The sequence below is a fragment of the Elephas maximus genome, chromosome 9 (assembly GCF_024166365.1).
Source record: "Elephas maximus indicus isolate mEleMax1 chromosome 9, mEleMax1 primary haplotype, whole genome shotgun sequence".
In the NCBI taxonomy this organism is placed as follows: Eukaryota; Metazoa; Chordata; class Mammalia; order Proboscidea; family Elephantidae; genus Elephas; species Elephas maximus.
In genome coordinates, this window is record NC_064827.1 from 45,264,706 (window position 1) to 45,278,226 (window position 13,521).

The 13,521-nt window shown below is 39.1% G+C and overlaps 1 protein-coding gene across 9 annotated transcripts in view; it reads right to left on the reverse strand.

The window, feature by feature from the left end:
• The window catches only part of RNF38 (ring finger protein 38), a 172,264-nt gene that overhangs the window by 69,615 nt on the left and 89,128 nt on the right, over nucleotides 1–13,521 (reverse strand). For 3 of the 9 annotated variants that reach the window (XM_049896477.1, XM_049896482.1, XM_049896480.1), the window contains one exon: nucleotides 8,614–8,763. The exons of 4 other annotated variants lie outside the window; for them this stretch is intronic. In XM_049896477.1, the coding sequence (XP_049752434.1) occupies nucleotides 8,614–8,763 (150 nt within the window). The remainder of the gene's footprint in view (nucleotides 1–8,613; nucleotides 8,764–13,521) is intronic. 2 more of the 9 variants (XM_049896478.1, XM_049896485.1) reach the window with 1 other exon arrangement.

Below are 13,521 nucleotides of genomic sequence, written 5' to 3' on the forward strand. Positions count from 1 at the left end.
CAAATAAAGTTATCACATGGGTGTAATTAAGATAAAATACACACACAACCCCTGAACTCAAGGGCTGTACCAGACATAAAATTCAAGTTCCCCACAATGTACTTGACTACTTTATGACATCATAGTATCTTTAACTGCAGTGAATTAACTGATAGTAAGGTTACTGCTAATTTAAAAACTGAAAGACACAAAAATATTAAAAACATGAGGGAATTCTGTAGGATGATAAAACTGTTCTGTATCTTGATTGTGATGGTAGTCCCACATCTGTTTGTATTTATTGATACAGACACGTACACTAGAAGCGTAAATTTTACTGTATGTTAATGAGACATTAATTCGTTTGTTTTTCTTTTTTTAATTTTAAAAATTGTAGAAGGCAATTTGATTACAATTTTAAATATGAGTTTATTTTCAGAGAGATGCAAATATACTTTTGTTGTTGTTGTTAGGTGCTGTCGAGTTGGTTCTGACTCATAATGACCCCATGTATAACAGAACGAAACACTGCCTGGTCCTGTGCCATCCTCACAATTGTTGTTATGCTTGAGTCCACCGTTGCAGCCACTGTGTCAATTCATCTCTTTGAGAGTCATCCTTTTTTGCTGATCCTCTGCTTTACCAAAGCATGACATATGATCCCTCCTGAAAATAAGTCCGAAGTACGTGAGACGTAGTCTCGCCATTTTTGCTTCAAGGAGCACTCTGGTTGTACTTCTTCCAAGACGGATTTCATCGTTCTTCTGGTAGCCCGTGGTATATTCAATATTCTTCACCAACACTACGATTCAAAGGGTCAATTCTTCTTTGGTCTTCCTTAGTCACTGACGCTATTCAAAACACCATGGCTGAGGTGGGGCCAAGATGGCTGAGTAGTCAGACACTTCCTGTGATCCTCTTACAGCAAAGACCCAAAAAAACAAGTGAATTGATTATATACAACAATCTAGGAGCCCCGAACATCAAAGACAAAGTTGAGTCAGACTGAGCGGCAAGGGGCGGGAGAGACAGTTCAGAAGCAGCAATGATTTGCCAGGCCTGACCTGGCTGGCACCCTGCAGGCCGTATTGGCCAGTGCACGCAGGCTGAGGCAAATAGTGGAGTTCAGGATTTGTTTTCCACACTGGAAGAAAACGAGCAGCAGAGAGTCTGCTCAAGCCTCCAGCACCAGGGAGAAGTGGAGCAGATTCTGCAAAAGTATAAGCGTCTAACCTACCCCGTGGGATCAAAAAAAAATCCTTCCCCTCTCTGGGAAGTAACTTTCTCCCATTTACCCACCCCCTTCCCACTCTGCTGCTCCAGTTCCAGTCCAGCTTCAGCAACTGCCATGCCCCCTGGGCCGGAAATGGGACCTGTCACACAGCCCAAGCCTTTCTTCTGGCTTTGGAGAGGGAACAAATTAACAGGAAAAAATAATCTGCAGGCTCCCCTAAGCCAGGAACTCTGGGCAGGCACAGCCCCTTTGCCTAGGCATAGGCATAAGGGGTCCACAGACTGTGAATGCCTTTCACCCCTGCCTAGACCTATATGGATGGACCCATTTCAACAACATAAGCCCTCATTAGCTCAGTACAACAGGGTATATACCTGAAGCCTATTTTCAACTGCAAGAGCTAAGGGTGAGTGGCAGATTTGTGACATTTGACATTGCCCTGCCTGTTAAGCAAGGTCCTCACCTACCCACATCAGGGGCCTGAGGAATGGTGGCTCCACTCACTCCACCTAAAAGAGAATAAGTGGTACCTCCCAGTCCTTACAGCCAACAGTATTGGGTTCCCAAAGTCCAGCTTCAAAACCCACCCACCTATATGCTCTAGATCACAGGGACATGCCTTCCACCCAGGCACTCAGGGGCAGCTGTCAGCCCCCTACCTTGCTCAGCACATAACCCCCTACACTGCAGCCCGATACCTGTGCCTACTCCAATCAGCCCTACGTACCCCTGCCCATTCAGGGCTGTAGATGAGAGCCTCTTCCACACACTTGGTGACCAGCAACCTGGACACCTGAGCTGAATTCACACAAGAAAAGTAAATGGACTCCTGGTTTCACATACCTAGTAACAGTGCTAACCATTGTGACAGGATGTGAGAGTTTCAAATACACCAATAACCAAAGTAGCTCACACAACCAGTCTATTTGGGCATATCAAAACAAGAAGCTAGGACACAGTAAGCAAACATAAATATAGTAACTTATCAATGGCTCAGAGACAACAGTCAAATGCCAAATCATGTAAAGAGGCAGACCATCACAGCTTCAGCACGCAACCAAAATAAATAACCAAAAAACCTCCCCAAAGAAGAGAAGGTGTTGGAACTACCAGAGGTAGAATTCAAAAGATTAATATACAGAGCTCATCAAGAGATCAGGAAGGAGATCAGGTGAAATGCAGACCAAGCCAAGGAACACACAGACAAAGCAACTGAGGAACTTAAGAAGGTTACACAAGAGCATAATGACAAATTTAACAGGCTGCAAGAATCTACAGAGTCAGCAAACAGAAATCCAAAAGATTAACAATAAAACAACTCAACAGGAAGTCATAGGAGAACTGAGGCAATGGAAGTTGGAATTAATGAGACTGAAGTTAAAGCACTTGACACCAATTTATTTGAGGAAAAATCAGAAAAGAAGCATTTTTAAAAATGAAGAAACCCTTAAGAATTATGTGGGACTCTATCAAGAGGAATAACCTACAAGCGACTGGAATACCAGAACAGAGGGGATAACAGAAAATACAGAGAGAATTGTCAAAGACTTATTGGCAGAAAATGTCCCTGATATCGTGAAAGATGAGAAGATATCAATCCAAGAAGCTCATTGAACCCTACACGGGGTAGATCCCAAAAGAAAGTCACCAAGACACATTATAATCAAACTTGCCAAAACCAAAGATAAAGAATTTTAAGAGTGACTAGGGTTAAACAAAAAGTCATCTACAAAGGACAGTCAGTAAGACTAAGCTCTAACTACTCAGCAGAAACCATGCAGACAAGAAGGCAATGGGGTGACATTTACAAAGCCTTGAAGGAAAAAAACTGCCAGTCAAGAATCATACATCCAGCAAAACTGTCTCTCAAATATGCCGGTGAAATTAGGGCATTTCCAGATAAACAGAAGTTAAGAAAATTTGTAAAAACCAAACCAAAATTACAAGAAATACTCCTTCAGTTAGAAAATCAATACCAGATAACAAGACTAGAACACAGGACAGAAGAACTAAATATCAACCCAGATAGGGAAGTCACAAAACTAAATCAAAGCTAAAACACTGAAAATACGGAGATGTCAATATGTAAAAGATGACAACATTAAAACAAAATAAAGGGACTAAATAATGTAGTCAAAGAACTTTCATATCGAGAAGTCGTCAAGGCGATATCAAGAAATAAAGGATTGGCTTAAACTTGGAAAAACTGAAGTAAATATTAAGGTAACCACAAAAGAAACTAACAATCCAACACAACAAAATAAAAAACAAGAAAAACATTTTAAAGACTCAGCAAATACAAAATTAACAACAATGAAAAAGATGAAAAGAAAATACATAAGAAAAAAAGAGTCAGCACAGAAAATTAAGTGCAACAAAGAAACTATCAGTAACACACACACAAAATACATCAAAACACCATGGCTCGGATCATCTTTGCTTTTCAACACTTGAAAAAGCTCTTTTGCAGCAGATTTGTCCAAGGCAGTGCATCTTTTGATTTCTTACTGCTGCTTCCATGGGTGTTGATTACGGATCCAAGTAAAATGAAATCCTTGACAACCTCAATCATTTCTCCATTTATCATGATGTTGCTTATTGGTCTGGTTGTGAGGATTTCTGTTTTCTTTATGTGGAGGTATAATCCATACTGAAGGCTGTAGTCTTTGATCTTCCTCAGTAAGTGCTTCAACTCTTCACTTTCAGTAAGCAAGGTTGTGTCACCTGGATAATGCAGGTTGTTAATGAGTCTTCCTCCAATCCTGATATCTTGTTCTTCATATAGTTCAGCTTCTCGGATTATTTGCTCAGCATACAGACTGAACAAGTATGGTGAAAGGATACCACCCTGATGCACATTTTTCCTGACTTTAAACCACTCAGTATCCCCTTGTTCTGTTTGAACGACTGCCTCTTGATCTATGCACAGGTTCTTCATAAACACAACTAAGTAAGTATTCTGCCTCTTCAATGAGAAAACCCAGAGCAATAAATACACAAAACCATTACTTTTACAGAAACATTAAAATGCCAATTAAATGTGCACCAGGAAACACATCCAAGAATAGTCATGGCAGCATTTGCTCAAAATAGTACTAAACTGTCAACTATGCAAATGTCCATCAAAAGAGAAGGGATAAACCACTGTATATTCAAAAAACAGCATACTAAAAGCAGTATAATTGATGAATCTCAAAATGATGACAAAAATATACCAAAGTATGATACCACTTACATGTTAAGTTTAGAAACAAGCAAAATTAAACAATATAGTGATATTATATATGCTAAAACCATTAAAAAAAAAAAAAAGCAAAAGGTTACTAAACACACAATTCAGCGTATCAGTTTACCTGAAGCACAGGTGTGGGAAAGCAGGTGGGTATAATAGGAGGATCACAGGGGGGCTTCAAAGGTATTGCTAGTGGTTGATTTCTAAGCTGGGTGGTAGATTTTATTATTACACAAGTGTCTGATTTATCCTTTATAACTTGCATATATGAGGCATTTCATAATTTTAAAACTTAGAAAACATGCAAATTTGAATCATAGTTTTTTGCAACTAAAAAGAAATCTTGACTAGGCAAAATACAATATAAAGCAAGCAAATAAAAAAGATCAAAGTGTATAAATAAATTATAGTATATTCATACAATGGAATACTACATATCAATAAAGAACAATGACGAATCCATGAAACATTTCATAACATGGAGGAATCTGGAAGACATTATGCTGAATGAAACTGGTTGCAAAAGAACAAAATATTGTGTAAGATTACTATTATAAGAATTCAAGAAATAGTTTAAACAGACAAGAAAATATTCTTTGATGGTTATGGGGGGAGGGAGGGAGAGGGGTTTTCACTAATTAGATAGAAGGTAAGTTTTATTTTAGGTGAAGGGAAAGACAACACGCAATATAGAAGGGGTCAACACAACTGGACTAAACCAAAAGTAAAGAAGTTTCCTGAACAAACTGAATGCTTAGAAGGCCAGCGTAGCAGGGGTGGGGGTTTGGGGACCATGGTTTCAGGGGACATCTTAGTCAAATGGCATAATAAAATCTATTAGGAAAACATTCTGCGCCCCACCTTGGAGAGAGGCATCTGGGGTCTTAAACGCTAGCAAGCGACCAACTAAGATGCATCAATTGGTCTCAACCCACACGGATCAAAGAAGAATGAAGAACACCAAGGACACAAGGTAATTATGAGCCCGAGAGACAAAAAGGACCACATAAACCAGAGACTACATCAGCCTGAGACGAGAGGAACTAGATGGTGCCCAGCTATAACCGATGACTGCCCTGATGGGGAATACAACAGAGAACTCCTGAGGGAGCAGGAGAGCAGTGGGATACAGACCCCAAATTCTTGTAAAAAGACCAGACTTAATGGTCAGACTGAGACTAGAAGAACCCCAGTGGTCATGGTCCCCAGACCTTCTGTTAGCCCAAGACAGGGACCATTCCCAAAGCCAACTCTTCAGACAGGTATTGGACTGGACTATGGGATGGAAAATGATACTGATGAAGAACGAGCTTCTTGGATCAAGCAGACACATGAGGCTATGTTGGTATCTCCCGTCTGGAGGGGAGATGAGACGGCAGAGGGGGTGAGAAGCTGGCCGAATAGACAGGAGGAGGCAGAGTGGAGGGAAGGAGTATGCTGTCTCATTAAGGGGAGAGCGATTAGGAGTGTATAGCAAGGTGCATATAAATTTTTGTAGGGAACTGACTTGATTTGTAAACTTTCACTTAAAGTACAATAAAAATTAAAAAAAAAAAAGATCAAAGTGTAAAAGTCATCGATAAATAAAGACACTGATTAAACTGATCAATAACGGATCTGAATGGCAAAAAAAGAAAAAAAAAAAGAAGGTAAGCTTTTTGTTACAGGAAGGGGACTGGTTGGAAACAACAGTAAGGATCCAGGAGAATACCAATACTTTCCTTCCCCTTTATGACCACTCCACTTACTTGCCACACACCCCAATCCCATGCGTGGAGTAGAACAATCGACAATTTCTTTAGAGAAGGTTGCAGGGGAAGTATATTCTCAGAAAAAAGACAAGTTAAATAAGGGGAAGTAAAAAAAAAAAAATTTTTTTTTTTTTTTTTTAAAGAGGGTACATCAAGAAAAAAGTGGAAGTGGTAGGTGAGTCTGTTTAAAGAGAGTATTCCAAAGAAAAGGAAAAGTAGAGAGCTGAGAGAGAAGGTACTGGCCAATACTGGGAAAAGTCAAGAGCTAAAAAGCATAACACAGTAGGGAATAACTTCGTGAGGACAGGAGATGGCTGGGTAGGTTCTCCTTTTCATGTGATAACAAGTTTTATAGCAATGAGATGTGTAACTGCAACTAACAAATTACATCCAATTTTGGTATCAGGGTTAGTTGAAGGTATCATCAGTATCTTAAAGAGGTTGTGAGTAGAAAGGGACAAACTGGGTAAGGAAAACCTGCAGTCTACCCTGGGGGCAAAGTCTATGAAGGCCTTGCTCTAAAGTCAGAGAAAAGTAAGATTTTAAATTAAATTAACCTATTTCCATTGAGTTGATTTCAACTCATAGCAACCCTATAGGACAGAGTGGAACTGCCCCATAAGGTTTCCAAGGAGCAGCTGGTGGATCCGAACTGCCGACTTTTTGGTTAGCAGCCTGAAACCACCAGGCGCTCCTTGGAAACCCCATGGTGCAGTTCTACTCTGTCCTATAGGGTCGCCATGAGTCGGAAGCAATTTGACGGCAATGGGTTTGGTTTTTGGCTTTATATAAATAAAAATTTAACAATACCTTTCACCTTTCTGTAACGCTCAACTGGAACTGACTCAAACTTTCATTTTCAAAATAAACATCTAAGTTGATTTGCATTTGGCAGCTACTTTCTGAGCTTAACATTATGTTGAGTTAATGCCTGAAGATTCAAAGGAAGTACAGAGAACACACATAGACAAAAAACCTAAACACCGTTGCTATCTAGTGGATTCTGACTCATGGCAACCCTGCTCCTCCATAGGGTTTTCTTGGCTGTAATCTTTACAGAAGCAGAGTGCGTGGGTCTGAACCACTAACTTTTAGCAGTCACGTGCAAACCATTTATGCCACCCCAGGACACATAGAAAGAATCAAGTAACTGTTTAGTGGTGGCAGTAGTGAAGGTACTATGTCAATTTCTTCCTTAGCTATTGATCTTCTAAACCTCAAACTACTGTAGACCAAAGCTGTACAAAAGACAGTAGTCAATGTCACTCAATAAAGGTAACTATACTGGTCTCTTAAAACATTCTGCGGAAACCCTGGTGGCATAGTGGTTAAGTGCTACGGCTGCTAACCAAGAGGTCGGCAGTTCGAATCCGCCAGGAGCTCCTTGGAAACTCTATCGGGCAGTGTTCTAGTCTGTCCTATAGGGTCACTATGAGTCGGAATCGACTCAACGGCAGTGAGTTTGGTTTGGTTTAATACATATTGCATTGTGTTTACAGAAATACTTATTGATATCTAAAGGCAACATGGTATAATAGACAAGAAAAAAAGTTGGATTTGAGTCTTGCTCTGCCAGTAACTATGCATGTGATCGGGCATCGTAGTGAGTTTTTCCTGAGCCTATTTCGTCATCTAGAAAACCACCCATGATGAATTTGAGTGTTAAAAACAAAAGGATATAATACGTGCAAAGCACCAAGCATAGAACCTGGAATAAATTCCAACAAGGAATATCAGATAGAAGAGCCCTGAGTCACCTATACGACTATCCCCAGAAATTCCACATCTCCAGCTTAATGTGTCACAGCATACGTCTTTCAGAACTGGTTCCAGGCAACCTGCCACTCCCACAAAACAGAAAATGAGCTGGCTCTATCCAAAATTCCTAGCCTCAATGACAGTTTCAATCCATTCACACCATTTCTTGTTTTCATTTTAAATTTAATCACATTTTACCCAGTTATCAAGTCCCAGAAGGCAAGTAACCAAGTTTTCTCTCTGAAATATACATTACTACCAAAGTCCAGGTACTAAGCAAATAAGTATTGATTGCTTTAAAAATGTATCATATGCTTCCTTTTTTCCTTTCCTACATAATTTCACATATTCTATAATATCTTCTGCTATTCTACAGAACTTGGCCTACTAAAATAATTAAGACCAAAAGATGAAAAAATGTGGACAGCAGGTAGTCAAATAATAAACAGTAACTCAAGAGAAGACAAATATTCTTCTGAACAGCTGGCTGAAAATACAAGTTATATTAAAGAAGTCTTCTAAGAAGAATACTTATTCCCATATACAGTAGAAAATAAGAAGTAAGAAGATAAGAATTTTTTTCAAGCCTTCCTAGAAACAACCTAGAATGTATCTGTGACCTTCAACCCTACGTAGGGAAAGGGTAAATATATAAGAACCTGGAAGAAAGCTTTGAAGTGAGCATCCTCTTGTACGGTAGTGTTCTGATCACTTGGGAGGAGAGGGAACAGGCTCTGAAGTCTCACCCTTTCACAAATCACCTTGTTAGGATGGCCAGGTAGAGGTGCTGAATTGGCCCCGGGAGAAATCTGGGAAAAAGAGGGAGAAGAAAAGGATAGTTCATGGCTAGCCGCACCAATGTGGAGAATCATGGCTATGAAAGATAGTCTGGGTTTTCTAGTTATCTGATGATTCTGTTAGCAGAGACTGAAAATTAAAAATTAATTTAAAACACATAAACAAAGGGTGACAAGGGTTGCCTCTGGCAATGGATCACTCTTACAAAAACTTTTTTTTAAGGCAAAGCAGCACTGCTCAAGAACATAAGAGCTTCCTGTTTCCCAGGTAATACCTATCGATATTTTTTTTGTTGGTGGTGTTAACTCTGAAATCCTAAAGAAGAGACATCATGTTAAGAAAATCCAAAATAAAATCATATATTTTAAGTACAGAAAGATTAGTGTCTGCCTGGACTAAGATTAATATTTTTTCTCATTCTATTTTTTAATTAACTTTCCAAATAATCATGCAAAGAAAGATGACAGATTTGAGAACACTTGTGGCAGCTTCTATAATAACCATAGGTATGAAAAACAAAAGTTTGACAGTGGAGATCTCAGCTCTGTTCAAACAAACCCAGCAATTTTCCTAAAGAATAAAGGACAAGATCATAAGCCCCAAAGTAAATGACTGCATGTTGTTAATACTTGACTTGATTGTGGGTAAATCTCCTTATAAGGACCCATATCTGGTTGGAACCCCTGCTAGGAATTTACATTTTTAACAAGGTCCCAGGTGACACTAATATTGCTGCGTAGGGACCAATTCTAAGAACCACTAGTACAGCAGTGGTTCTCAAAATTTACTATACGTAAGAATCACTGGGGGTCTTGTTAAACTGTAGATTCTGACTCAGCATAGCTGGAATGCAAATTCTCAGCAGGGATTCAAACCTGTAGGATTTTTAATGACTTAATTAACATCATGAACATCATCCATTCCACTGTGTTGTGGCAGTGAGTTGTCATCTGGGGTTAAGGTTTGTAGGCTTGCTTGTCCCTACACTGAAGACTCCAAACCATGCTCTTAAGGTTGTCTCCTTTTACAATGTCAACGCCTCATTCATTCACTTAGGCACACATCTGTCTATTCCGTAACAGGCTCTAAAGGGAAAAGACAGACGGTCTCCTACCTTCAAGTATATACTACAAAAAACAAAAAGTAAATCAATGCATTACAAGGTAAAAATAGATGCTGGGTACCATGGAGAGGTAACTGGCAAGAAACAGTAGTGTCAGGAAACTGCAAAATGTTCTGTATGGCTGGACAGTAAGGAAGTAGCCAGAGGTAGACAAGAGACCAGATCTTGGAGTGCTAATTATGTTACTATGCTAATCTCCCTTAGCCCTTTATAATTTTTTGTTTCTGATTTGCTATGAGCCTTGTAAACAGATTAAGCATGCTTCCTGGTAGGAGTAAAAATACTTCCAAGGACCTCTCTTTAAGAGTAAAAGCAACACACCTGAGGGCAGGTACTTTAGCATTTATTCGTTTGCTACACAAAATGTCTTGGACATGAACCAGTTTTTCTCTGTACTACAAACATGAATGTGTTAACGGTCTTTACCACAGTGAAATATGCATTGCTGAATCAAGAAATATTTACTCATTTCCTCCTACGAGCCAAGAATTAAGTTAGGAAAGAAGATAAAACATGGTTGATGTCCTCAGGGACACAAGCGGCCAACAATAGGATGTTTTGAATGCAATACAGACAAAAATTAGAACAGAGATAGAAGCCTTGAGTTTATCTGAGAGTTTAGGAGTAAGAAAAGATTTCATAGGAAGAGGTGTATTTCACATTCCTGACTCCTCACTTGTTCCTTTCACCATTTGAAAGCAATCCTTTCCTCCCTCCAAATGCTCTGTTCTCTACGTAGGCTTAATACTCTTTTTTGCAATCCCTTTACGCTTTTAGTTTGCACAGTAAGTACTTCTGCAGTCTTTTAATAAGGCCATCTGCTTTCAACTACTATACTTAAAGCAGACTACTTGAGCAGCACACTTAAAAATCACTGAGTAAAAGTAGCTGGCTGGGGAAAAAAAAAGTCAAGGGGCAGATTTCCCTTCCTTTGTTCTTCATTCTTTTGAAAATATAATTCTGCCATATATAAGTAAACTGGCAACCCTGGCCCCTATGGCCACAGGTAAATAATGTTCAAGCCTACCCTCTCCTACCCACAATTCCCTTTGGTCAGAAGCTCTATTTGGCTACAAAAAGAGAGCTCGAACTGTGGGGAAAAACTATATTTAAACCTGACAGTTAATATAGGTCTGGGACAAAATGATAGATCAGGGCTTGATCAAAACCCCTGGATAAGATAAAAATCACACACAAAATCACGTGATATTTTGTGTGTATGTGTGTGGTAGGCAGAATTCTAAGCAGCCTCCAAGAGTCCCAAGCCCCCTTGTAATTGCCACCCCTGCAGTATGGGTGGGATTTCATCCTCATGTTTAGGTTAAATTATGACAAAGGTGAAAGGATTTTCAGATGTAATTACGATTCCAAATCAGCTGATGCTAAGTTAATCAAAATGGGAGATGATATCCTGGGTAGGCCTGACTTAATCAGAGAAAGTTCTTAAAAGAAGGACTGAGTCCTTCCTGAAGAGATCCTCCTGTCAACCATGAAGATGTAAACTATTATGTTGTCAGAAGGCATGTAGAAGGGGCCAGGTGGCAGGGACCTGACAGTAATTGCTAGTCAACAGCTAGCAGAAAATGGGGATCTCAGTCCTACAACCTCAAGAATGATATTCTGCCAACAACCGATGAGCCTGGAAGAGAGTTCTGAGCCTCAGATGAAATCACAGCTTCACCTAGGTAAGACCCTGAGCAGAGGACCCAACAGTTAACCTGTACCAGGCCTCCTGAAACTGTGAGACAATAAATTTGGGTGTTTTAAGCTACTAAATTTGTGGTAGTGTGTTACAGAAAAATAGAAAAAAAAATATTATACCTCAAGTTTCTTCTCCAGAATTTTAGATGCATTGATTTGATTATGAAAGATACAAACTAAGACATTTTCATTTAAGCACTTTAGCAGCATTCCCATTCTTGATTTACGGCATAAATAGCCTAGGCCCATGACCTTCTGGGAATAGAGTAGAATCAAGGTTGATAATCACTCTGACACCGCCCAGCCCCAATCCCATAAATTCCTAGGGAAGTGAGAAGGTGGGAACAAAAGTTAGGAAAAATAAGAGCCATGTGTTTTTATAAATTTTTCTTTCCTTACCTTCCACAATCCTGATTTGTCACACGAAGATTCTTCTCCCTCAAAGAAGTCTGCCTAATCTTTTCATTTTACTTAGGCAGGTAACTTCTCAACAGACAGCTAGCTCTTAAGTACCTCTTTAAGATTTGATCTCTAAGAATCATATGGATTTTAACAATATCTAGACAATAAACAATTCAAATCAATACAAAAATGAGACTGTGGGTGTATATGAACAAAATTGTGGGTTTCACAATTGTGAAAAAGATGAGTTGTGACTGAGCTCTTCATGATTTTCTTTACTTATTAAATAACTTCTTGCTGATTCAAATATTTATTGCATGTCTACCATGTACTAGATGCTGTGGAGACAATGGGAGAAAGACATTCAGTCTAGCGACGTACAATTAAAGAGGCACCAAATACACAAGAACAAATTCAAAATGGATTAAGGACCTAACGTGCAAACTAAAACCATAATGTTCTTAGGAGAACAAGCAAGAGCAACACTGTCAGGCCTGGCTTTCAACAATGGATTGTCTAATACGGTAACTAAACCACGAATAACAGAAGACAAAATAAATACGGCTTTATGAAAATTTAAAACTTGTTCATCAAAGGAAAGGACTTTACCAAAAAAGTGAAAAGACAAGCTACTGACTGGGAGAGTATCTGTGGAAATCATATACCCAACAAGAATCTAATAACTAAAATATAGATAAAGCTGACAACTTAACAACAAAGACAAATAAGCCAATCAAAAAATGGGATAAGGACTTGAATGGACATTTCACTGAAGAAGACATTCAAATGGCCACTAAACATATGAAAAGATGCTCACTTGTCATTAGCCATCAGAGAGATACAAATCAAAACCACAATGAGATACCCTTTCACTCCCACTAGGATGGCTGAAATTAAAAAAAAAAAAAGAACTGAAAATAATAAATGTTGGGAAGGATGTGGGCAAACGGGCACCCTTATCCACTGCTGGCTGGAATGCAAAATGGTACAGCCATTGTGGAAAACAGCATAGCAGTTCCCCCAAAAGCTAAAAATGGAACTACCATATGACCCAGCAATTCCACTTCTAGGTATATATACACTACTCAAAATTCTTGAAAGTGAAGACTCAGAAAGAGGCTTGTACACCACTGTTCATTGCAGCCATTATTCACAATAGCCAAAAGGTGGAAACAACCTAAATGTCAATTGACAGATAAATGGATAAACAAAATGTGGTACATAGATACAATGGAATACTACTCAGCCAGTAGGAGAAATGAAGCCTTGATACATGCTGAAGTATGGATAAAGCCTTTAGACATTATGTAGAGCCAAACAAGCCAATTACCAAAGGACAAATATTGTATGACATTGCTTATATAAAAAAACAAGAAAAGTCAAATGCATAGAGACTAAAGTTGTTTATTAGTGGTTGCCAGGAGTTGGAGGGAGGAAGAAAAGGGGGTTAACGGTGATGGAAAAAATCGCACTAATTAAGGGTAGGGTTACACAGCCAATTACTGTAACTGCTGTCAGTAAGTTGTACACCTGTAAAAAGTTG